A 27,767-nucleotide genomic window follows, 5' to 3' on the forward strand; every position below is an offset into this window, starting at 1 on the left:
ATCAGTTTCAAAAGAATCTTAACAGTAAAACAATATTTAAACAACAACTCCTTCATGATTGTTAAAAAAAAAAAAAAAAAACATACAGTAGGCCTAGCCCGGCCTAGCCTTAACACCTCTCCACCGCAGCGTTATGTGATATCATAGACATACGTTTTTTTCTTTTACTGTCTATGGTTTTGGCCGTAATTGCCATGTGGAAACTTCCCTTGGTACGAAAAATACTGACTGAAAACACATTTCAATCTTTTGGCTAAAATATAGGCCTACCTTTACCATAGTCGATTCTTGCCTGCGTGTAGCCCATGTGGTTTTAGTGCTCACAGTAGGCTGTAACTTACTAAACTAATTTGATATTTCCAACTAGGTGTTTAAAACAAATACAAAACCACTGCTAGGGAAATCACAGGGGAATGTAGTTTTGACTCAAAACCTTATAGTTACAAAGATATAGTCCTTAAAACATCTTGCCTGTGTGTGACAATACGAACATGAATGGATGTTAATCAATCGGATGTGCGCAGTGTTGCCTCTCCCCGCAGGGGGGCGCCATTTCACATTTTCTAGAAATTACACAAAGGGGTTGTAATTCACATCCCTGAACGGCGAACATCACGACCGCAATTGTCCCTCTTATGCTGGATTTAGTCTATATCTTTTAGATAGTGAATGTTTTAAACAGCACGTCTGTCGACCACCAGCAGACACAGAGCGGTGACTCATGAGATGAGTAATACTGAAGTGTAACATTGACTGTTAGCGCGTGAACGTGCTCGATGTGTCTCTGATACTGCGGGTGGAAAGTTGGTAGTCAAGGACCAGCGAATGTACAGAGGGGAATATGGTGTTTTTGTATGATCCGTGGTTCACAGCTTTTTCCTCTTCCTGGTAAGATTAGCGGAAGCCAGCAGTACTGTAGTGTTTTCTCTCTCTTCATCTGCAGCAGCCTGTCTCTGTCAGCGATCCGCTTTCCGGTGTTTCATTAACGGACAAACATCTGAACATCTTCTCAGCGGCTTTGGACTATCACAGAGAAGGTCGATCAGTGAGATACTGATTCCTGAAGATGACGGGTAAATCAGTCAAAGACATTGACCGCTATCAGGCTGTTCTCACATCTCTTCTCGCGTCAGAGGAAAACAAGTTTTGCGCTGATTGTCACGCGAAAGGTAAGGGTCATATTTCATATTGAACAGTTCTTACTACGGTTTCCCATTTCTGCAGTTAGAAATTGAGTATATTGGATGTTGAGTGTTTTGGATTAGGCCCTGTGTGTTTTACATCAGTTTGGTTGGTGTGTGTTGTTGTCCGATTCGCGAGCGAATCATTCTTTTGAATCGGATCTGTTTGGTGAATCGGTTGAACCGGTCTGAGTTGCGTGTTTTCCAAAATGATTCGCAACACAATATCGTGGAAACCATTGGACCCAGTTTAGGTTTACGATCTATTTAAGAAACTCAGGCTGTACAAAATGTATAGTAAACATGATTATGACTCAATTGTATTTATCAACAACTACAAGCATACGAAACGATTTCTTTTAGCTTTTCATTGAAACATTCTTAACTTTTCTAAAATAACTTTTCTTGTCACCCTAGGTGTACAGTAAGGTAAATGCAAAATAAATGCAGGTTCTTGTAGACTTGATTGGCTGCAACAGACTGAATTGGGATGCAAATTACACTTTTCTTTTTTTTAAACAAAACTTAAGCGAAAATCATAACCACGAATGTCTTTGTGGCCTTATTAAAATGTTTAAAAGTGTAATAAGGACCACGTGATGTCCAGATATAAAATAACTGCTGAATCGTTTTAAAACTAGTTATTTGAAATTAATTGTTTAAAAGAACTGATTTGCACCAATTAACCGAACTTCCTTAGCCATCCTTTAACAACAAAGCAGATCTATCATTTGCCCCAGACAGCAACATAGTGTTGGCCCAGATGCGGCCCACATCTGGTATGCGTTGAATCCACATATACCAGATGTGGCCCGGATCTGGGCCGTCACTGTTGCTGTCCTCTCATTTTGTCAACTACTGGGCTTTTATTTGGGAAGTTGGGAAGGGAAGTTCATTTGGACAGACCCTCAATCCCTTGATTTTGACTGAGGGAGTAAACTAGTCTATGTACACTTCAGGCAGATCCATAGACCACAATGCAACATGATTGTGACGTCTCAACAGCAATTCCCATAGCAGATTCCAAGTGGTCAAGGGCTTAGGGTGTTCCATTTAAACATATCGCAAGGGTTCCGCCAGTAGTTGGCACTCATGCAACGTAAGCGACGACGTATCTGCGTGAACGAGACAGAGGGAAGTTAGCAAGGGAAGGTCATAAAAAAGTGCACTTACAAGCCAAAGTGTTCATGAAAAGGAAGTTGTGATAGTCTTTTCTTCCCTATTGTGACATACTGTATCTGAGTGAAACGGCTTCTTGAACAAAAAATATAATTAGGGCGGGGCTTGATTTTATCCATCAGGAACTTGATTGGATGGTTGTGGTTTCTCTTGCTGTGATCTAATGTGAGTGACAGGTTGTTCTGCCTTCAGATGATGTTATTTTGATTAAAAATTAGGAGGGCACATGAATAAATAAAAAAAAAAGATGTGCACGGATTATAAATACTGCAATATTCCATACAAATTTAGTCTTTGTATGTTTATTTTATTTAGGCCTATTTATTTTTTATAAATTATCACCATATTTGATTTGGCCATTGGATAAAGAGTTCAAATAACAATGATAATGACATTTTGTTTTTCAATTTGAGATGGTGCTGAAGATACCTTTGCTGTTGTGGTTAAATTTCACATGAACTTGTGTTACACACATTGCACAAATGACAGCACGCACACAAACACTGGGCAAATTGTGCTGCGTCTGTGATTCTGCTTGTCAAACCCTTTATGTTGGCTGACTTCCCTGTTTGACCTCCAGCCCATAAGAGACACAGTTCTGCCCTTCTCCTTATTCTTAGAGGCCGACTGCTATTGGTCGGACGTAATCTGTTCCCGGCCCTCTCTGTCTCATGCACTTGAGCTTGAGGACACTCAAAACTTCTTGTGTTCTCTCTCAAACATATTCCAGTTGCCCTATCTGAATGCTTCTCTACTTGTTTTGAATGTGTCAATTGGTTGTGTAACATACGTTTGTTCCCTTTTTCATACTATCTATTGCACAAATACATGATGCAAGAGAAGAAGCTTGTGTTTTGGAAAAGGGAATGATCCCACAAGCAGTGAAAATCAGAGCGGGGAAATCCTTACAGATAATCAAGACAAGGCCTAAACTTATTTGCAGAACAATAAGGTAGCTCTCAGTGGTCAAGCAAGGCTAACAGGTTAGATTATTCATATGATGAGCCGTTTCCACATAAATGTGTACTTTGCTCTCACTGAAAAAACAACAACAACAACAAACTGTGTTTTGTGTTGAAACTGTGGGAGAAATTGTGTTTTAATGGTCAACTGGCATCTGATTTGACACATTGTGTGTAAGTAAGTAAGTAAGATAAATCTACTTTTCTAGATTTTTCTACTAAATCTACTATAAATCTACCTTTGTTAGTCATTACAAAGGGTTACAGTATTTATATTATGAACTTATTACTGCATTTCTGTAGCACTTTGCCTTAGTGATACTAGTGTGTGAAAACAGGGCTGGTGGCTCAAAGATTGTGCTAAAGAGTTTATGTGTGGAAATAACACTAGCCTATTTCTCTTTACAGGCTAGAACACAGCTTCCACTATAGCATGCGAGATTGTTTGCTTTCTGGCTGTTTGTGCATTATAGGGAAGAGTGTTCTTATTGTTAAAGAGCGTCATGTGACAGACAGGTTATTGTGTATCGGTAATGCCCTGACATGTGTTTTGAACCCAGGATCCAACATGTTCCAGTCTGCCAGTGACAGATGAATTGAGAAACTTTACTGACTCTAAATAGTTCTTATTGGGCATGACAGTGTTGTTTGCATTCCTTTCTTTTATTTAAATGCATTTTTGGTCAATGACAATTGGGTTATGTTTGACAAACATTGCAAGTCATTGTATCACTTGCAGTATTATACAAGAGCGAGATGAGCGTCTCTCATACCCCTTTTCCACCCAAAAAGAACTGGTTCGAAACTGGTGCTGGTTCAAAGTTGGTTCAACTTGCGAACCTTCTCAGAACCTGTTTGTTTTTCCACTGACTAGAGAGCCCAGCGAACGATGTCGTTACGTCACTGTGTACGTTGCCATACGTCTTAGCTTTCGCCGACTTCAAGCATAACAATTACAATGGCGGACTACATCGTCTTTCTGCAAATGTTTCTCCTGGCTTTGCGATCCTATATTGGGGTCAGAAGAAGATGTTTAGAACACATTTGTGCTGCTCGTCTGGATTATTATAGACGGAGGTTACGTTCGAGAAGAAGTTCGACAATAACCCCGCCCCCAGCCCCCGACGAAAGCATGACGTGGTAAAAGAACGGTTCTAGTCCAGCAAAGAGTTGGTGCCGCTTTGGAACCAATTTTCCTGGCCGAGAACCGGTTCTTTGGCTGTCGAAACACAAAGAACTGGTTCGCGAGTAGGCACCGGCTCCGAACCGGCACCAGCACTGCCTTGGTGGAAAAGGGGTATCAGTGAAACTGCACCTTGTAATCTAGCCTAGTTCCTAATGATTTGTAGCTTAGTGCGAGAACTGTTCCACACGCACCACCAGTCAAAAGTTTGGAAAATTAGAGTCAACATTGTGACCATTAACATTTCATTAGCCTATACGGTGAAATTAACATGTAAATAAAGACATTTAATATACTGTTGTTCAGTTTTATTTCAGTTCAGTAAGTGTACTTAAAGCGACAGTTCACCCAAAAATGAAAATTCTGTCATTAATTACTCATCCTCATGTCGTTCCAAACCCATAAGACTTTCATTCATCTTCGTAACACAAATGAAGATCTTTTTGATGAAATCTGAGAGCTTTCTGTCCCTCCATTGAAAGTCAGACAGGAAAGAGTTTACTAAATCAATTGAGTACTGTCAACTTATAAGGCTTTTCAGTGCACTGAGGTAAAAGTTGTTGGAAATGTAATTTTGTAATTTCAAGTTACAGCTCTTAATTGGCTTTTGTTGAGTGATCATTTTGGCTCCAGGTTGAATGTGTTTGATAAATGAATTGATCAGACTTTAGAGATAGACAACTGTACGCACATACAGAAATAGGCCCAGATAGGAAGCCACAAATACTCATCTAGAAACAATTTTAGCAAAGAATAGATTTCCTTTGATGGTTTCCTTTAAGCGTGTCACCTTAGCAACTTTGCAAGATGGTAACTACCTGTTTCTTCCTGTTTTGGTTGAAGCTCACTTTCAGTAGTCTTGGGCTGCAGTATTGAGCTGCAATCATGCGAGTAATACAAGGAGCTATAATAATCTCTGGAGTTCAACTGGTGCTTGTCTTTTAACAATCCATTCATTAAGCTGCTGGAACTGTGCATGCCGCATTAAAGGGCTATTTCTTATCTTTATGTCTGTCGTTGCTCATAATGCTCACACTTTTTTTTTCTTTTTTTTTTGTCTATTAGTTGCAGGTTGATTGTATGTGAGGGACAGGTTGTGTTGGAAATGGAAATCAGAGAACGGAATTGGTTTTACATGTGACCTTTTCTCCCAGAACACCTTGGTATATGAGGCTCATTTGCATTCTCTTGTTCTGCGGTTGTCATGGAGATATCACCGTGGAGGCTGAGGTTGGAGTGGATTGAGGATGTGATGCAGGAGGACACGATGACTGTCCCTTATAGGGTTGGGTATTGGTTGGGTTTTATCCGATACCAGTACCTACTCGGTATTTTTTTAAATGGCTCCGGTGCTTAAACGGTTCTTGAACCGGTACTTAAGAAAACGAAACCACACACACTTTATCAAAAAAATAATACCTGTGTGTGTGTGTGTGTGGGTGTGTGTGTCCAAACTGGACACAATATTAACTTAAATCTTTAAAGATTTTCTGATTTCTGATTAAATGAAAAATTGCGCTGTTTAATAGGCTAATAATAGGCTTTTGTCTTCTCATATTATGACTTTTACTTTAAAACAGAGAAATATCTGACACTGAGCAGAAATATTTAACACACACAGTATAGCCTCATATAAATAAATATACTTGATATAGTTCATACTTGATATGCAAGATTTGCAGTTGGCATTAAAATACTAGACTTACCATGTCCACCACGACACTGGCAGCTGAACTTGAACTTTCGTCAAGCGTGTCAGAGGTTTTGGGTTCTAATCCGCATTCGTACAGGTTTTTTTTTTTTTTTTTTTTTTTTTTTTAACCGATTATGCTCATCAGTGGTTATATATCAAGCAGGGACACGTTTTTGTGCATTAAATTTTGTGATTTCACCGGAATGAATAGAGAGTCTCCGCAACGTATTGAAGCGCGCGTTCGAGTGAAGACACACTGTCTTCACTCGAACGCGCGCTTCAATACGTTGCGGAGACTCTCTATTCGTGTGAGCGAGCCAAAAAAGAAAACACTGTATCAGCGCCACTGATCGCAGCGGCAACGAGCACTTTGATCACTTGATTTAAAAAACACATTTCAGCGCTAGATCGTCTCTTAGGCCCTGTTTACACGAGAACGCTCGCGGGTGAAAACGTAAAAATATTTTATCAGAAGTGCCTTTCGTTTAGACGGCGACAGCATTTGGGGGCTTAAAAACGCAAAAAAGTGAAACCACCCTCCAGAGTGGAAATCTTAAAAACGCTCCACCGTCGCGTTTCCGTCTAAACGGTAAAAACGCAAAGTCTGCTAGACAGTGAAGGCACCGATCAGTGCTTCACATTGCCACCTAGCTGCCTGGAGTGCATACTACATTGAATTTCACACACTTTTGCGTCACCATATGCACTTATATTTCCCCTCCATAACGCTCGTCTAAACGCAGAATAAAAAGTGATCACTTTTGGGTTTTCTCTTCAGATCGTTTCCGTGTAAACGTAGCCTTATTTAACAAACGAACGAAATGAATGCTCTGCTGGTTAACTGGAGATGTTTTATTATTGGAACATTCGTGCCGTGAGATGTTTTATAGGGGGCGGTAAAAAAAAGTCAGGCACCAGGCACCGAAAGTTTCGTTCTTATTCGGTCTCGTTACTACCGTTTACGTCGGAACCGGTTCCCTATTGGAACTGGGTTTCGGTACCCAACCCTAGTCCCTTATAGACCTTCTCGGCCTCTCACCGAGGAGCCAATGTACTTCTGTTCCAACCCAGGCTCATTGGAAAAACGTGTGAGTGGCGGCATTTCTACAAAATACGACGTTGCTTCTTGCAGGTTTTGTGACACTTTCAAAGTGTAATGTCCAGTGAATGTCGCTAAAAATGCGTTCATTATAACACGCGTTGCTTGTTGTACATATTGTGGCAGTTCGGAAAATAAGTGTCCGGTGAGCGGCGCCAAAAGGTTAATGCTCTATCGCATTTGACAATAACGTACCACTAGAGCTGCACGATTCTGGATAAATTGAGGATATAGATATAGGCCCGGTTTCACAAACAAGGCTTAGATTAAACCAGGATTAGGTCTAAATTCAAATAGGGCTTTTAAGTAGTTTTTATAAAAGTGCCTTAGAAAAAACATTACTGATGTGCATCTTGAGACAAAACAACAGCACTGACATATTTTAAGTTATGTCAGTGCAAGTTGCTTTCAGTTCAGACAGCTCAAAAATGCATTTTAGTTTGGGACTAGCTTAAACCTTGTTTGTGAAACTGGCCAATAGTCTGTGTGAATGAAAAAGGGTGAATAATGGTTGTAATGGTGTCTAACGAGTGTAATAAACAAAATCATAGAAATAAATACAAACACACCAGTTGAATATATTTACAAAGACCCTCCTGTGTGGGTTCTGATGATTTTAAATTGGCTGTATCAGATACTGTCTAAGCTGTACATGGTCTTGTGCTGGAAGCATAGCTCTCTCCCTTTATAATCGTTGTTTGTTTTATCCAGTAGTTATTTCTAGAACATTTAGCCTAGTTAAGGAATGAATGAAAGGATTTTATTCACATGGCTGCCACATGATGCGCTTCACTCAATTTAGATGCTGTTTTATAATGATGTACTGGTCAAAAAAAAAATGGACCAAGCCAAAAAATGGCTTAACATTTCGCTTTTAATTGTCTTAACCACAAAATATTGGTCTGGAAATTAGCAAAAGTTAAGCAAGTGCACTACTTAGCCTAAGCCATTGCTGTCTCAGAAAAAGATCAAAGACAGAATTATTGTTTTGGCTGAATATGGGAGTCGTGTGTGGAGTGATGAATCACAATGAAACATGAGTTGCATGGTAATGCTCCAGAGCGGTGTCTTTGAAAATCTGCTGAGAAATATAATAATAAATGCATCTCTACTAGACAGTGAAGCATGAGGAAGAGGATCATTGTGTGGGGAGCCTTTTTAGCTGCTGGTTTTGGTGAGATACTTCACTGTAAAAAGACATGTAATGCTTTGGAGTGGAGGAGAATACTGCAGAATGGCTTGCTTCCCACAAATGAAAGACAATTTGACCCCTATAGTGAATATTTGGTCTCACATTAAACTTTTTTAACTTTTTTATCAACTGTCCATTGAGTGGAACAACACTGACTCTTCTTTCTGTAAAAAGCTGTCTGCAAGACCCACACGGCTTAAACATTTCAAGAAAACTAAGGGGAAGGATATTCCATACTAAGTTATCTACAGTATTTCTGCAATTCTTTCTAATTTCCTTTCCTCATTTTTAATTGCCATTCAAATCGGATATTTGATTCAGAATTTTATTTGTGACTTGTTGGTTTGTTGTTGACTTGTTGCATTTGGTTATTTGGTACAGACTACTTTAGAGTGAATTAGAAACAAAACTAGGCCATTTTGGTTCACATTGTTTTTCACCGTTTATGAAACACTATTGTAATGTCTGGAAATTTGAATGTTACACATTCCAAGGGCCTGACCCATGTGGGCACTACTTTGGCACAGCAGCAAAACGGCTGTCTTACAGCATGCGAATTAAAACTCGATTTTAAAGGCTACTAAAGATCAGCTAAAGTCAGTCTACCAAACAGAGCTAAAACCATCCCGGTCCTCCTGGTGTCCTGTCGACTTTGGAGATTAGCATGAAAGTCAAACTGTGGTCCTAATACCGCTCACAGACACGTGATAATGGCGTGACACACTGAGAGTTCATGTCTGCATAATTAAATACAAGGCCTGTCTTTATGAATTTCAATCCTGAATAAACCAAAAAGTCCATCTGCTTTGAGGGGTGCCAGAGTCATTTCATGTCCTCTGGATATTTTGGGGTGAGAGAAGCCCTGTAGCGTCCAGAAAAAGAAAAAAAACTGGGAGCCTGGCAGGCCAACAATCCCTCATCCTAGTTGGAGAAGCCAACGCTTCGTCCGAAATCGAACACTTCCCACTATATAGTATGCAGAGAGCAGTACTCCAACAAAGTAGTATCCGAATACATATTCGAAAAAAAGATGACCTACTACTTCCGGCCAGATTCTGAAGTGTGCGTTCAATGGACACTTTACTATCCCATGAGGCCACTGAGAGGATTAATGCATGGCAGTGAAGAAACGCAACTGATAGGTCATGTGACAATAATAACATGGCTGATGTAGTAATTTCATTCATTCATACTATATAGAACATACTTTTTTAATGGTCACAAAGTATGTAGTACCTACACAGACAGTATGTGATTTCCCCCACAATGCTTTTCTCCGTGATCCAAGGCTTGAGATTCTTAAAGTGATACACGGGGCAACTTTTTTGATCAGTGTAGCCGAGCGATGTTGCTTGGGCACTTTCTCATTGAGAATGGGCAACAAGTTTCTATCTGGATACTTTAGATCGGTCGTAGGCCCGGTGTCTCAGCTGGTTGCCCGTTGATGGCAACATTGCCTTAAGTCATGTGATGTGTTGATCCACGTGGTGTCATGAGCAGGTTTCTCTGTATGTTTGGATACTGTTAAGAAAGGAATTTGAAATCAGGTCTTCTACTGAACAAACATGTTGCACTTTTTCAGTTTCTATGTACTTAAAGAGTGTGTGTGCATCTGTGTTTGTGTGTGTGTGTGTGGCTGTGTTTGTTCAGCACGCATCATCTCACAGCAGGTCCAACCAAAGTCCATGTTTCTCTTCTGAGTTGGTCTTTCTTGTTGTTTGATTCAGGTGCACTCTCCTCTCTCTTTTGGCAGACTAGAATGCTGTCTGTCAGAGGAACACATTGTAGATCACAGCGTGTTAATGTAACTTTAACAGCAACATTACGACAGCTTTGCAGCCCTGTAAATTTCCACAGAGACGGTAAACAAGGCTCCCCGTCAAGCTGGAGGGAAAGCTGTTCACTCTTTTATATAGCCTAGATCAACAGTTGCCTGGAGTGTGTTAAAAAAAATGCAGGGCTTTTCTCTACCAGTAGCTCAGATTTGTTCTGCTTACCCACAATGCCCCAGAACAATATTATACATTTTCACTACACACATTTTTACACACTAACTTTAAAAAGTTTCATGGGTTCAGTTCATAAAGAAAATAATACTTTTATTCAGCAAGGATGCATTAAATTGATCAGAAGTGACTTTCACATTGTTGCAAACATTTTTTTGAAAAACATTCAAAAAAATTTACCAACCCCAAAGTTTGCATTAGTAATGTATGAATGTATATGTATTTATAATATATTTTTATATTTTCACTCATTAACATTATATTATTATATTCATAAATATATACAAGTATAAATAATGTTATTATATATATTTATAATATGAATTATATTATTGTATTTTCAGAAAATATATGGGGATACAATTTATGTTAGCCAGTTATTAGACAACATTGTTGAACAAAACAGAAAAATACAACGTTGTTACGATGCACGATATATCGGCCACCATCAGTATTGGCCGATATATGTTAATTTTTAATGTTCGTTATTGACACGATAAGAAAATTTGGCCAATATATTAAAGACGATAAATAATGGTTTATTTCCTTAAGCTGAGACACATTTCAGATGCACGCTGTTCACCATGATGGTTTGGAATTGCAACAAGTGTGTCAAATAGCTACATTTATATTATAATGAGAACACTAATGTAAAAGAATGTTGTGAATTCTTTGTACGCCCGTGTTTTAGCACGTTTATGTATCATCTATCTATCTATCTATCTATCTATCTATCTATCTATCTATCTATCTATCTATCTCTCTCTCTCTCTCTCTCTCTCTCTCTCTCTCTCTCTCTCTCTCTCTCTCTCTCTCTCTCTCTCTCTCACTCTCACTCTCTCACACTCACTCACACTCACTCACTCACACTCACTCTCTCTCTCTCTCTCTCTCTCTCTCTCTCTCTCTATATATATATATATATATATATATATATATATATATATATCATATAGGATATAGTTATAGATTTATCTTTATCGGCCAATATCAGTTATCGGCTTTCAAATATAAAGATTTATCGTTATCAACCAAAAACATATCGGTGCATCCTTAGTTGTTACGGTGGTCAGTGCGAGTAAATATTGAGCTGTGATGCTCAATTCCTCTTGACTGTTGTCTACCAAAAAAAAATACAAAAATTAAAAACCTCTTTTTTATTTGCAAAGCATAAAACAACATGTACGTGATCAACAACAACACAGCAATGGCCTGATACGGCAAGTGATGTTTCTGTCAACTGGCCCAAAACTATCTTTTATTGTTCCTGGACCATCATGCCATCTTGTTTGTTTTTCCCCAAAATATATATTATTATTATTATTATTATTTCTTTTTGGTACGCAGTTGATAAGGGTGTCAATGGGATGTTTTTCCCTTGTTTCATTATCTACCTGGTCAAAAACCATAAGCATAATCATAATAATAACACATCCTATTCAAGGTATCATGTCCGTAGCATGAACAGTGCAGGAGTCACCGACCGGGTTCAGATGCCTAAGTATGAGCATGGTGATTTTTGGCTTAGCAAGTAGACTACCACTAATAAACAGGTGGCTTGGCAATGGCATGTGTCCTTTCTCCGGCTCTTACTGTTGCTTCTCTCGAACAGGTTAATGAGTGTGAACAGCATGTGTGAGTCTCTCCGCCCTGTTCTGCATCTCTTTTGTGATTCACCCTGAAACCTGCCTGACTCCACATGACTGTTTATTACAGCCTCACATGTTCTCCATCCCACACGCAAACACCCTCTCTCTCCCTGTGCCTGAGCTGACGTCCTCCAGTAATACCTCGCAAGCTGATTACCCCTTAGCCATGCGGAAACAGAGAGAGAGAGAGAGAGAGAGGAGGGATATTTGTAGGTGGGGGATGAATAGGTAATCTAAAGAGGCCTGCGGCACAGAAGAGCTCATGAAAATTGTGTTTTATACAGCTGCAGCGAATCAACGTGCATCCCGTCGGGAATATCCCTTTCCTCTGGCACAGGGCCATCTCACATTAGAGTCCATGCCAGATCTCAGATGCGAATGTGACCGTGTGCATAGTGCAGACGTGAACCGGAGCCCCGGTGCTCCATTAAGGGCCAAATCAACACATTTATAGCCGAATAAGTATTAGATCTCAGATTTCATGATTGAATTTTGGCTTTCTGCGTTTAGATGGTCTTGTCTAGCCTGTCCATTGATTCCCAGAATATAGTATGGTCTACTTTCGCCCACTTACACAGGAAAAGATTGTCTGACCGGCATTTAAAGCACCCGACCACAGTTCATTTGTTTTATGTGCTTTTGAGGGGTGAGTGAATCTGAAATTGCTCAGATAATAATAGCACAATTAAAATATATAAATATATATATATATATATGGCTCAACTAGAAGTCCAGATGTATTAAGTACTAATTATTTCACAGATTTAACATCTTAAATGTAAAATACAGTAAAATATACAGTTATGTTGTGTGAATACGTTTACTTGGTACTAATGTTCTTTTGAGTGAATCAAAACCATACAGCATGACCAGTGTAGTCTGACTCCTGAATGAATGACTCTAATGAGTCGATTCTTTTGAGCGAATCGAGCTCATATCCCTTATGACTACATAGTGTAACATAGTTATGACAACATGAACATAACCATGACAATGTGTAGATAAAAATACACAATGTTGTTAGTAGTATTTTACAAATATTCATGGATAAAGTATGTTGCCAAAATGTATAATGCTCACCTGCATTTTAAAATGTAATTTATTCCTGCAATGGCAAAATGTCTTAAGTGTAACATGATCCTTCAGAAATCATTCTGATATGCTGATTATAGGGATCAATACAATTTCTTATTATTATCAAATTGGAAATGGAATTGCATTTTTTTTTTCATATAGGCGATTTACTATAAAATGTATGGGTTTTTTTAATGACATTCATTTGTTAAATGCTCTTTCCAACTTGCTTAGTCTTTCAAACAAAACTCTGTGATTATTTTTCAAAGATCCAATGCAAGGCAACTTTGTCAAATCCAGTTATTATTAATTCCTCACAATCCTCACCATCATCTGGAACTTGTTATTTTCAAAAGTGCTTTTTTCAGTTTTGTGTGCAGTACGCATCAGCGACCGGCCTGTGGGCGTGCCATCTGATGCTTGCTCAAGGTTAGACTGTCAAATTTGTGTCAAATTAAATCCACTCTGATGAATATAACCACAGCAGGTGCGCTTTGTAAACAGCAGGTATGACCGTCCCAGAATGCTGTGCACTTGTTCCAGAGAATCCTGAGCAATTAAGAGGAAATGTTGCCACAACAATCCTCTGTGACATCACATTAGGAGAGCAACCAGAGCAATAACGTAATGTGGTGCTGCCACCTACTGGCCAAAAACTGGTACTGCTTCAAAAGAGCAGATGCTCTGCATTGTCTTTGAAGCTTGCTCGTGTCTCAGCAGAGTACGGTTACATAATGTGTTTGAAGTAGGAAAAGGGAAAAATGGTGATAACTACACATATATGCACCTTCAGGCATGGTTCTTTGTTGCAGGTAGTGTGGGCTTTATCATGACTGAGCGCCTGTGTGTGTGATTTAAGAGTAGAGATGCTGCAGGGGCTGGTGGGTGTGTGTTATCAGCGTTGTGCCAGCGTGTCCACATGACTGGCCAAGCTGGATTAGTGATTGTAGTGTGTGAAGCTTGTTATTTTCTTTACTAATGCCAAGCAAGAGAATGTAAATATCACTCCTCAGCAGGCGCCCTCTCTATCTCTCGCTGCCTTCTGTTTTTCTGTCCATTCTCTCCTTCACTGACTCATTAAATTGCTTCAGGGAGGGTTGGGCTGAATTCTGATTTTAAGAATTGGCTCCATTTCAGTTCATGAGATGGAATTTGAATTGACTGTTGTCCACACTCCACAGGAAGTTGAATTTTAATGACAGGAAGAGGAATTTGCTGCATTGTAAAGCATAATGAAATCTGTAATTGTGTAACTGTATAAAAATGAATATTAGCGTCACAATTCCAATCCATTTCTACAATAATAATTGATTATGTACATAAAAATATGATTATTGTTATTCAATAAATAGCCTATATTCACAAAAGTTTGGGGTTGATACGATTTTTGAATGTTTTTGTGCTCTGCTCACCGAGGCTGCATTTATTTTATCAAAAAAATGTAAAGGACAAGTTCGGTATTTTACACTTAAAGCCCTGTTTACAGATCGTTTCTGATTAAATAGAACGGTTAAGATTAAAATTTGGACACATGCTGCTGTCCCGAGAATTTTAGGTTTATTACATTTTTTCAGGATTTTCTTTTTTTTATATTTGATGAATAGAAGTTCATCTTCTATTAGATTTGAATGAATTAAATAAGACTTATATAAAGTTTTTTTTTTTTTTTTTTTTTTATGTTATAAATGTCTTTACAGTCATTTTTGATCAATTTAATGCACTCTTTCTGCATAAAAGTATAAATTTCTTTCCAAAAAAAAAAAAAGCTTACTGTTAAATAATATAGAATATTTTGAATAAATTAGAGCATTCTGGGAAATTAATTGCTCTTCCACCATGGTCGATAAAATGAAGCTTAATATTTATATATATATATATATATATATATATATATATATATATATTAAATACTGAAATAATAATTATTAATACTGTAATTAATAGTGAATAATTAATACTGAAATGGCAACATATATTTAATTTAATATATATGTTGCCATTTCAGTATTAATTATTAATATAATTTAATATTCTAAAAGGTAGATAAAACTGTGGTCCTAATTAAATATCTAATTTCTCTAATGTCTATTTTTTTTACCCATCAGGTCCGAGATGGGCATCCTGGAATCTTGGAATCTTCATTTGTATCCGCTGTGCGGGAATCCATCGGAATCTTGGCGTGCACATATCACGAGTTAAATCTGTAAACCTGGACCAGTGGACTCATGAGCAGATACAGGTAAGCTTTTTAGATCAAGGTCTCCAGTAGAAAGGGCATCGTTTCTGATCTGATCATGATCTGTATGATATAGATGTGTTTGTGCATATGTTTTGTATGTGCTCAGTCTGTTCAGGAGATGGGGAACACCAAAGCTCGGCGACTATACGAGGCCTTTTTACCAGAGTGCTTCCAGCGCCCAGAGACAGACCAGTATCCTTTAGCACGTATGAATGTGTGTGCAAAAACTGTGCACGTATGTTTAAGATTATTCTCCTCTCATGTTAAAAGTTTCCTTAAGCACCGCGATACAGAGCTGCTGAGATTTTTATCCGTGACAAATATGATAAGAAGAAATATATGGATAAATGCATTGACATCCAGTCCTTTAGGGTAAGTCCAAAGATTTTGTAATTATAAAATTCAAATTTAAAATTTGTAAAAGAATAAAGTTAATTTCCTTTCCATTTTCAGAAAGAAAAGAGTGAGACGGTAACGAAAGGGGCTCCTGTTGTTTTTGAAAAGATGAAGCTGGTGGGTTTCTACATTTGTCCAATTGAGCTATTCTGTTTAAACCGGTGGTTCTCAAACTTTTTTACTTGAATACTCCCCGATACTGGGTCTGGTATATATATATAAATATATATATAAATAATAGGTAATAGGTATAAATATAACATACATACATGATATATAACTGCTATAGTTATGACAAAGCTGCTTTTCAAAAAAAAAAAAAAAATGTTTTATGGAAACAGGAAGTATTGATAAATTTAATTAAACCTGTGATTGAGTGATTTCAGAAGTTTCAAGAACTGTATGTTCCTCAGTTAAAACAATAGTTTTTCAGTTATTGATGATACTCATCTTGAGGTTTCCTTGGAAGTTTCCTGAGGCTCAGTAGTGGGTCATGGCCCTCTGGTTGAGAACCACTAGTTTATAGACCTAAAACCCAGAAGATAGTTAGCATTTTTAAACCATGCATTCCCTCAGGAATTTCTAATGGTTTTTAAAATGTGATTTTACGAGTAAAATTGGGTCTGTGGTTAATATTACTTGAAGAGACTCTACGTCTTGTTCTAACCTTATATCGAACACCTGTGCTCAAAAACTGAAAACATTGACAAAACATTTTCATTTTAATGAAGACATTAGAAATTCCTGATGGAGCCTTCTGGGTTGGCATAAATTGATGGACAGTTAAACAACTTTGTTAAAGGGGCTCTATTATGGTCTTTTCCATAGTCTGAATTTAGTTTTTTGGGTCTACTAGAATTGGTTTTCATGCTTGATTATTCAAAAAACACAATATTTTTGACATTTTATTGCAGCATCTTGCTTCCCAGTCTTTCAGTAACACAGTCTCTATGAAGCCCCTTCTTCCAAAAAGCACAGTGTGCTCTGATTGGTCAGCTGGATCAGTGTGTTGTGATTGGTCAAGTACTTTGAGCGTGTTTCGGAAATGCCCCTTGCCATAACTGCAAGTTTCAACACACCACTATAGCAACTCAACCAGACCTCGCTCCTTTTTTTGTCCTATACCTTGGGCGGGAATTATTTAACTATATTATTTGTATATTCCCAAAAGAAAACTCAAGACTGCAATCAAGGTGTTTCAACAGCATTTGTGCTTTGTAACTTTGCAGACCTTGTTCATGTTCAACCAGCAACAATACACACTAAATAAAGATGAAAATGTAAAAAAGCATAACAGGACCCCTTTAAAAGAACACAATGGATTTATCATTAACGCACGAGTAAGACTATGTTTGTTTGTCTTGCAGAAAAAAGACGAGCCACAGCAATTCAAAAACACTCCAAAGAAGCAGTCACAGTCTGTTAATGACTTACTAGGGCTAGGTAACGTGCTAAAATACACATTATACATATCAGTACGACCACAATATAGACTTTTGATGTTGAAACTCTCTTTTCCAGATGCCCTAGCACCTCAAGCTCCCGTGTCCAATGGCAAACAGAGCACTGAAATTAGTCCCGCCCTTGACCTCTTCACCTCTCTGCCTGCTGCCGTCAGCAGCTCAAACTCCGCCAGGAGCACGGTAAAGATGTTCACTGAGTTTTCACTTCAGTCCTAACTTTGTTTTACTATCTTGAATCCATCTTTAGAGGGCAAACCAAATAGCGGTGGGGTTTTTTTTTTTTTTTTTTTTACTGTAGCCTAACTCAGGGTCCATGCCCACTGGACGGGTAGCAGCGTCAGTGCCCGAAAACCTCAGCCTGTTCCTGGACCCCCCCACCAGAAGCGAGGACAGCGGAAAGAAGATGTCAAAGGACTCAATCTTGTCCCTGTACAGCAGTACAGCGCCACAAACAAACATGGCCGCTCATGGTGAGATTAGTTTCAGGATGAAGGCAAATTTAAAATGACTTGCTCAAAATATGGCTCTTTTCTGTTGCTTTGTTCTGTTTATGCATGTTTATCTGTTTCTGTTTTAGCTGGCATGTACATGGGAGCAACACAGATGGGCTATGTCCCTGCTGCAGGCTATGGCCAATACCAGGCCCTGGCTGCCCAGCAGGGCATGATGGGGCCTATGATGGCTCCACAGATGAACATAGTGGGACAGGCAGGTGTCATGCCGCAGACCGGAGTGCCAGCTGCTCCTCCGTACATGGCAGGGGTGCAGGGGGGCGTAATAGGAATGCAGAATGGGATGATGGGAAGCATGGCAGCAGTTCCTCAGCAGGCATATGGAGCTCAACAGATGCAGTGGAACATCAGCCAGGTAACAAGCGCTGGAATCACCATTACCATGCTGACTTGAAACTGAGCAAATAGTTTAGGCTATTTTCACACCGATAGCCCACATCATTTTAGGCACATTCAACTCCAATCCATTTTTGAGTTTGTTTTGGGTTTGATACTTCAGTAGAACACACAATAAAGAGATAGTGAACCAAAAAAACAGTCTGCCATCATTTACTCGCCCTGATGATGTTCCAAACCTGTATGGCTTGCTTTCTTCTGTGGAACAAAAAATAATGTATTTTTAAGAATGTACTGATTGTTTTTTCCATTCAGATATCATGATTAGACTGGAGCTTTCATGCTTTCAAAAAATCCAAACGACTCATGTGCTATATTTTAACCCTTCATATTTCAAATGATACATTTTGGTTTGTTTCTCACACACAACTGATAATATTCACTGATAATGTTCTTCCAGTGATAATGTTCCTCATTCAAAGCAGTGGTAACTGCAGGGACCGGATCACTGAGTTGAACTTGCAAACCGGATCAATCACATTTGTGAATGGATCATTGAGAGCAATTTTGTGAAGCAGATCAAAGACTGATTGACAAGATCTCACTCAAAAGAACGATTTATTCACAAATCGGATATAGCAACACTGCCTTTTTCAAAATAAATGAATACTTTTATTCAGCAAGGATGCCTTAAAGAGATCAAACGTGACAGTAAAGACATTTATAATGTTACAAAAGATTTCTATTTAAAATGAATGTTTTTTGTTGTTTTTTACTTTCTATTCATCAAAGAATTCTGAATAAAATGTATAATGTATAATCAACATTAATAATAATAAGAAATGTTTCTTGTGCAGCAAATCAGCATATTAGAATGATTTCTGAAGGATCATGACTTGTGACACTGAAGACTGGAGTAATGATGCTGAAAATTCTACATCTAAATCTTTAACATCACAGGAATACATTTTAAAATATATATTTTAATAGAAAAATTAATATTAATATTTTAAATTGTGATGATATTTCACAATTTCACAGATATTTTTACTCTATTTCTGATCAAATAAATGCAGATTTGGTGAGCATAGGAGACTTCTTTTAAAATAATTTATAAAATCTTGCTGTCATTCCCCAGACTTTCAGGGTTCCCACACATTCTGGAAAACTTTGAAAACCTGGAAAATTTATGACAGACTACTGCAAACTAACAGACCTGCCACTTGTTCTATTACATTTTATTGGTTTCTTTGTTGTTCATTGACTTTGACTTTAACTAATATTAGAATTTTTAAATGTTCCAATATTTTTTATTATGATAAACACTGGTAACAAGAAACATTTATCATAATGTATAATTAAGAGCTCATATTAAAAAGTGATATTATAGTTAAGTCATGGACATAAACTGTACATCTTTTAAAGGGGTCCTACTATGCCCTTTTACAAAGTCTTGATTTTGTTTTTGGGATGTACTGTAATATGATTTTATGCTTGAATCTTCAAAAACACATTATTTTTCACATATTTTACATCATTACAGCTCCCCCCACCCCAGCCTGTCCCCGAACGGGTTGTTTAGTCCCGGTTTTGATGAAGCCCCTCCTTCCAAAATATGAAATGTGCTGTGATTGGCAGCGCTTAGTGCGTCTTAGCGATCTTTTTTTTACGCACAAACAGCAACTTTACACACTAACTAAAGTTTATTATATTATATATTGATATTGTAAAACTAAAAATGTCCTGGAAAATGATTGCTGAAAAAGAGTGGGAACCCTGAACCTTTAAACAGCAGTGTTCTTCTATCATGAATGTGCCAAAGAGATCTCGGGTGGATGTCAAGATTTCAGTCATCAATGACTTAAATGTCATCTATTCCTCACACAAAGTTGTCGTGTGGCTTCTGAAGATGCACATACTTTTTTGCAGTGTTTTTGAAGCATGAAAGCTTTAGTCCCCATTTATTGCAACTGTATTGACAAAAATAACCAGTATAAAGTTTCTCCTTTTGTCTTCCACTGAAAAAAAAAAAGCCCACAGGTTTGGAACGACATGAGGGAGAACAAATGAAATCAACAAATGTAAGTGTCATCGTTACTTTCGTTTAATTGCCTGTAATAACCGTTTCTGCTGTCTCTCTCACAGATGACTCAACACATGGCAGGAGTGAATTTCTACAGTGCCAATAACGTGATGGGATACGGTCAGTCCATGGGCGGGGCGGCTGCTCCCGGTTCAAATCAAATGCTTGGGTCACACGTGTGGAAGTGATGACGCCATAAAGAGAGAGAGTGGGACAGTGTGTCTGAATTGGGTGGGCTGGGTTGGCGCCACGACTGAATGACAGAAGAAGGAGAACAGATTGTAGGAGCAAACACGTTGGGGAGTCGATACGATGATCGCAATCGAAGCAAAGTCTCTACCTCCCTCATTCTCAGAGCCAGATTTTCATGCTTGCCTTCAAACAATCACATACTCAGTGAGAGAATAGAGGTTTCCTTCGCAAGGTTTGGTGCGTACGCTCCTCTCAGAATGTTACACGATTCACAGCTTTGATGTTCCTAAATTACGTTTTTGCTACATCCGCTTGAGGATTTGATTTTCTATTCTCTCTTTTATTGGCCACCGTGATTTTGCCAAGTAAGACATGTTCCTGGATCAACATATTTTCTTGATCCTGGAACAACATTCCTGTCTGAAAATTTTAGGGTGTGTTCACACTTGTAGTTCTCTGAACGTTCTCTTGGTTCCTTTGGTCCGGACCAAAAAAAAGAAGAAAACAATACATTTAGTCCTGGTTCGCTTAGTTCACTGGTCATTTTTAACACAGAAACCTAAAGATACAAAACAACAAAAAACGGCTTTTATGGCGCATATTTTATATAACTTCCAAAACAATGCTGTGTGCTGGGCTAAATGCATACGTATGTACATATGATGCTATATGATGAAGCTGACAACTCGTGAAGAGCTTATAAAATGTGTAAAGGAGTCAAAACAGGGGCAGGAATCCCTCCCTGACACACACACAACGAACTGTGATGGGCAACATTGCAACTAAGACGAGAAAATACAGCTATGCTTGAGCATTCTGACCTTTTTAGGGTCATATCTTGTGACATCACGTCCAGTTTTTGGTTAGTTTACATGTCTTTGGTCCGCGTTCATTCATATTTCAGTTGAACTGCACCAGAGTTTGTTTGGAAGCTGAAAACATTAGGCTCGGTCCGCTTCTTTGGTGCGCACCAGGGTTCGGATTCTAGCCTTCAACAGAGCAATCACACCAGGGTTCGATTTAATCGAAACAAACATGCCAAGTGTGAACACACTTACATATCCTAATCCTAGGCTATTCCTACCACTAATCTTAACCCTACCCTTAACTAATCCCTAAAATCAGAAGGAAGTGATAGGTGAATAACACTGATGTAGAAGCACCTAACCCTGGTTGCAAGATTAAACTCGACATAAACTGTAAACTTGTCCCACAAATCTGATTGGTTGATTGGAATGTTGCTCCAGGATTAACAAAGATGTTGATCCAGGAACATGTTGTACTTGGTGAAATCACGTTCACCATATGTTATCAGTGTTAAGTTGCAGTCATATTTACCATTGTTCTGCAGGCAAAATCCAGTCAATTCAATAGGAATTCAATTGATCTGAGACTTTGTGAGGGCAAAAGTTTTCCCCATGCAGATTTCGCAACAGATTCCAGTTGGACGTGTGAATACGCCACGTTTACCAACAGAAACCTGCATTGGACCATTTTTGCTCGTGAAAATTGGCAAAAATGTAGTTAATGTGACCTCTCGTTTAGTTTCAATTTAGGTTTAGAAGCCATTTTAGTCGCCATTTTTGTTTGTAAGGGTCTTAGACTTTACTACTGAGGAAAATGTCAGTTTTATGTCTCTGCTATCAGGTTCTGCAAACCTACGAATGATACTCTTGTATTGTCGTCTTTCTAACGCACAGGGTACAGTTAAGCCACTTTGACTTTGCTTTCTGTCTCGCTCGCTCTCAACTCAGGAGAAAAAAAAAAAAAGGCTTGGGAGGATGAAAGGGTTCTCACATCCATCTCATAGCAGGACATTTACATTCAGCCAAAGATTTATTCATGCTCAGTAGTCTGCACAGATATTAGGAATGACAAGTTCTAGATGGATCCATGCTGCCGTGCATCGTTTCAGAGCATTGCGGTTTGACCTCAAGAGTTTAATTGCGCCATTGATTGTATTGTACACTGCTTTTTTCCCTCATTACTGAGTGCAGGGTCACCGCTGTCTGAGAGAACGACATTTTGGGACACTCAGGCTGCAGTTTGGACCGAGACCAAATGAATGTTTCACTCTGACTGCTGCCCGAAGAGCAGAATTTGCCATGACCACTGTGTGAAGTTCATTCAGAGCAGTCAGCTTGGGGTTTTATTGACTGCTCGCTGTTTGTTTGAACCTTACATCTACTTTTTAAGTAACCAATGTGATGAGGTTCACTCTTGATAACTAGGACCCCTTTAAAACAACGACTTCCTTGGTGAATAAACAACCTAAGCTGGTTTGCTGGTCTGGTTTCATACAGGTTTTAGGCACTTGGCAGGTGGTCTGGCTGGGAGACCTACTAGCCAACATCAAGTTGGCCCGGCTAGAATACCAACAAGACCATCTAAAACAAGCTAGAACACATTGAACGAGACCAGAAAACCATCTTAAGCTGGTTTAAGGTGTTTTGTTTTATTACATTTTTTTTATTCAGGGTTAAGCAGTTGTACATGCATTAAACGCATCTGTGCTTTTGTGTTTATTTTCAGATTATGTTTTTTTATCTTTCATAGCCATAGAGACTGAAAATGTTCTGCCTAGGAAATGGATTTTTTTTCTCTCAGTATTAGATTTCTAAAGGAGTCCATTGTGTTAGACTTCTCTGCTTTTGAAAATATTTGGTTTTTCGTTGTAGCCCTGAATGTAAAGAATTGTTTGCTAATATTATTACTTGTGCTTTGAATACCTTGGTGAGTATGTGGTCTGAAATGACAGTGTCATTGTGGTTTTGCACATCACTGCTCTCTATTGGCCAATCAGTGATGTACAGTAGTGTTTTCATCACTTAATTTGTTGCTGAATGATTTTCTTTTTTATTGTGCAAACACATTTAATTTTAATCTGCATTGCATTTTTTAGGTTTTGTATGTCCGTTTGCTTTATTCTGATTAAATGGGACCATCATTTTCTCACAATTAGGCACGTGTGAACCTGTAAATACCACGTTTGTGATTTGAGACTTATAACCCTCTATGTAAGGTCCAAGGTTTTATCTTTAATTTAAAACTATTGTTATAATAGCACTTTACAGTAGAAGCTTGTATGCATGACTCGTTCATTGAGAAAGTTTGATTAGACGACATTTAATTCCACATGTGACAGCCTCGCGTGCATGCTAGACATTCCAAAATGGCAATCATTGGATGTTCAAACTGACGTCAAATCAGTGGGATGAAAAATGTTGCTGCTGATTTGATTCGTCTCACCAGGTGGATCTGCTTTTAAACTTGCACTTGAATGTATCTGTCCGGTTTGTTTGTTACAATTTTTTTTTTTTTTTTCAATAGCTAACAAGCATTGTTCAATACTGAAGCCACTTTTTCAAAACTCTTCATACTTGTCTGCATTACCAACATGAAACTTGGCCAATCAGTTAATCTCCAAAACCCACTCAGACCAACAAAAATGTAATTTGGCTCAGTAGCCGGCTGCATAAAATGCTTAAACTAGTCTTACAAGTGAGTTATCTATCTATATATATATTTTTTTTTATAAGACGGGTCATAACTGTTACATAAATGCGTAGATTGGTCTAATTTGAATGCAAAAAAATAAGACTGATTATTCCCTGGCAAACTTGTTTCTGTGGAAGCTTGGTTTGCAATTGCTTAATTAATATCTCACAATATAATACTGACATTTACTCAGAATTGCTAGTTTTATAACTCACAAATTGAGTTTAATAACTTGCTATTCTCATTTCCCCCAGAATTGTAAGGTATAAACTCAGAATTGCAAGATGAATTGTGAGGTATAAACTCACAATTAAAAAAAAGGTGACTGACCCATTTTTTATCTCACAATTTTGTCTTTTTTTTCCTCAGAAATGTGAGTTTGTATCTCACAATTCTGAGAAAACTGACTTTTTTCCTCGCAATTTTGATCCAGCAAGCAATAGCCGTCATTTCACCTTCTAGGTTAACTATAGACCCGATATAGTCCGGCTATGTGTAACCCACTTCTAGCCAAAATAACCTTGAATTTGGTTTAACTCATTTAATTTCTTTATCTAATTGTCTATTCTTGGGTTATGGTTTAGACGTCTATTACATTTTCACTGACAGGCCAAATTTTGCCTTGTTTAGACGTCTAGGCTGTGTTTGGACGGCTATTAGACATCTTTTAAGCGCAAAATTGCTTGCTGGGGACTTTGTTTCTCGAAATTTCCACTGTATAACCCGCAATTCTAGTCCTCTCCTTCAGAATTGTGATTTGTGTTTCTTGGCGGAAACAAGCTTCCATACAAATTGCCAGTCAGACTTAAGGCAGTCTCTTAAACATAGTGGCTAAGTTTATGCAACTGCCACAGGTCAAATAAAGAAGAAGTGGTAGTGCTCTGTGTAAAGCAATATGGGTCCTGTTTTAAAATTTTGATCTACAATAATACTTAGGCAAACGATTAATCCGTAGAGAAGCAATCATTCTGTAATCTGTAGAGGTCTAATACAAAATGCAACTGCTACATATACAGTGCACATTTCATAGCACTTAAAATAAACGCTTTTGTGCTAGCAGTAAATGTCAAAACCACTATTGCTGTTTTCTCAGTAGGCCTATGCATAAATGATTTTCCTTGATGGAAAATGGAGGGCTTGTTTCCACTCACGCTTGCAGTCTCGAGGAAGAGAAGACGAGTGGCTTTATGACCCCGACAGCTGTGTAATGGTTTTCATCGCCCCCTTTGGTGAAACGGTGCTAAAACATCATCTGCCCACATTACGTTGTGGAGGTCTTGAACATTCTTCCTGCGAACTCTCACACGTGAGATGATGACGTCATTGTAAGTGTTTGTTATGCTGAATGGATCACATCGTTCTGTGGCTCGCAGTGAGTTTGGTTACTTGCGAAGTTTGTATTCAAGTTGCTCGATCTTGTTTGCTTCCTTTTCAGGATATCTAATGTATTTCAAAGGCTTGAATGTGAAATAAGATGAGAAATAAACAAATAAACTGCAATTAAGTGTTGTGATTTTGTTGTAATATATAGGCCTATAGGGTATATTCTACAATCATATACTATACTCTTCAGTGGCACAAATGCAAACATAAATTTTTATCTTAAATATAGATACGATAACGTTTTGTTTTTTTTTTGTGAAGAAAATGCATCTACTGTTGTTGTAGCCACCTAGGTTAAATGTACTTTTAATTTTATTCAGTAAAAATAATATGGAAGACCAATGGTTCATTTTAATCCCAATATATGTAATTTATATATATTTAAATTTCACCCTAAAAATATTAGGTCGTTAAAATTTGTACAGATGTTGGCGTTTTTATTAATGAACATAAATTTACTTCTGTATCCGAACTCAAGCTACTAACACTGTCAATAGTATATTTTCAAATGTGCATTTCTTAGAGCCTAACCAAATAGCAATTTCTATTAGCCTAACATGTAGGTAATATTAAACGTATAGCGGAGGATTTTCCCGAATTTTAGAAAAGAACCGCCCTCTCCACTTTTTGAAAAAATGCACATGCTCAACACTCTACCTGCTCCCGAGAGGGAACGCCTATTAAACGTGTGCACGAGAGAGCATGCACGAGCTAATCATACATTAACTTTTACTAGCAGTGATTTTAAATGGATTTCTCCAAACTTTACCTGTCAAGTAGAAACTTTGCGACTGAGGCATCAGTGGGATGCCCAACCTGTGTTTTGAGCGCACGCCATCGTGTGAATCGAGCACATACGACGTAAACATATCACCAGAATGATTGACACTTAGGAGGACCAATAGTCTTGATGATCCACCCGGAAAAAGAAAATCCTCCGCTATACCTTTAATTTGTGAAATGTTTCGCAACAGCCACAAGGGGGCAGGTCACACAATCTTCTGGTTGGAAATCTGTAAAGGACTAAAGGTGGGTGTTTGTCGTTCATTTATGTTTCAAATTAAGACTTTTTAATCACTTTTCCTGATTAGAATTTAGGTAGTGCAGGCTACTTTGGGACACATTTCTTTGTAATAGTGTCATTTAGGTTCAGCTGCATATATCTGTCCATCTCTTCACTTTGTCAAATTTGCTTTCCAGTTGTGCCACCATCATTCTTATGGAAAATGGAGAAAGTATAACTTCCGGACAAACTTTTTTTTTTTTTTTGGTCTTGCACTAGTTCCGTCTGATGGTATTCAAAGATAAATGTGATCTCACCCCGTTTTAGATAACATAATAATATAATAATTAAATACTAGGTTACTACTGCTGCTGCTGCTGCTACTACTAGGCTACTACTAGCCTACTAAACTATAACGAATATATATATATTTTTTTTTTTGTTGCTTTGTGATTTATAATAACAATAAACAATTATATAGGGTTAAGATAATTGAAAAAAAAAAAATCCTATCAAAGTACACCGAGATGTCACTAGCTTAGCAGTACCTCGATTTTGAGTGAAGTGTCCCTGTAAAACCACAAGATGGCAGTAAAGAACAGAAGAATTGATCGGGGAGGCATATAAGAAAAGGTCAGTCTATATATTTCTACAATGTTTTTTTTTTTGCAGTATTTTCTGTCACATAACCTAACTGAGAAAACCCGTTTTTGAAAAGTTATGTAAATGCATATTTTAATGACTTTCCTTTAAAGGTTTCTACACACAGACTGGAGTATGTTTGCTTCTCAAGCCACCAGTGGCTCTCACACGGACATTGACTGCTACACCTCCTCTGTACTGGATTATATTAATACCACCATTGACAGTGTTACAACCCAGAAGCAGATCACCACATACCCAAATCAGAAGCCATGGATGAACAGGGAAGTGCGACTCCTATTGAAGACACGCAATACTGCCTTCAGATCAGGAGATGCACAAGCCTATAGCACATCCAGAGCAAATCTGAAAAGGGGCATCAAAGAGGCCAAGCACTGCTACAAGCTTAAGATAGAGGGACACTTTTCCAACGCTGACCCTCGGCGCATGTGGCAGGGCATTCAGGCCATCAGTGACTACAAACCCTCTCACTCCACCCCCGCAGCCACTGATGTCAACTTCCTGAACGAGCTAAATGACTTTTATGCTCGCTTTGAAAGAGACAACAGAGAAACTGCCACCAAGCTCAAATCCTCAGCTGACCACCCACCGATCACACTCTCCTCCACAGATGTCTGCAATGCACTGAGCAGGATCAGCGCGCACAAGGCTGCTGGACCAGACAACATCCCTGGACGCGTACTCAGGGCATGTGCGGAGCAGCTCGCTGGGGTTTTTACAGACATTTTCAACCTGTCTCTTGCCCAAGCAGCTGTACCAACATGCTTTAAATGCACTTCCA

At 38.4% G+C, this 27,767-nt stretch overlaps 1 protein-coding gene across 1 annotated transcript; it reads left to right on the plus strand.

Moving 5' to 3' along the window:
- Positions 1-556: 556 nt before the first annotated feature.
- Positions 557-21,147, plus strand: smap2 (small ArfGAP2). Its single transcript, XM_084423418.1, has 10 exons — positions 557-1,169; positions 15,324-15,457; positions 15,564-15,649; positions 15,751-15,829; positions 15,911-15,970; positions 17,221-17,296; positions 17,375-17,496; positions 17,615-17,786; positions 17,894-18,183; positions 20,310-21,147. The coding sequence occupies exons 1-10, from the start codon at positions 1,067-1,069 to the stop codon at positions 20,433-20,435; spliced, it is 1,248 nt and encodes a 415-aa protein (XP_084279544.1). The 5' UTR covers positions 557-1,066; the 3' UTR covers positions 20,436-21,147.
- The last annotated feature ends 6,620 nt before the right edge of the window (positions 21,148-27,767 follow it).

Source organism: Rutilus rutilus (assembly GCF_951802725.1).
Source record: "Rutilus rutilus genome assembly, chromosome: 11".
Classification (NCBI taxonomy): domain Eukaryota; kingdom Metazoa; phylum Chordata; class Actinopteri; order Cypriniformes; family Leuciscidae; genus Rutilus; species Rutilus rutilus.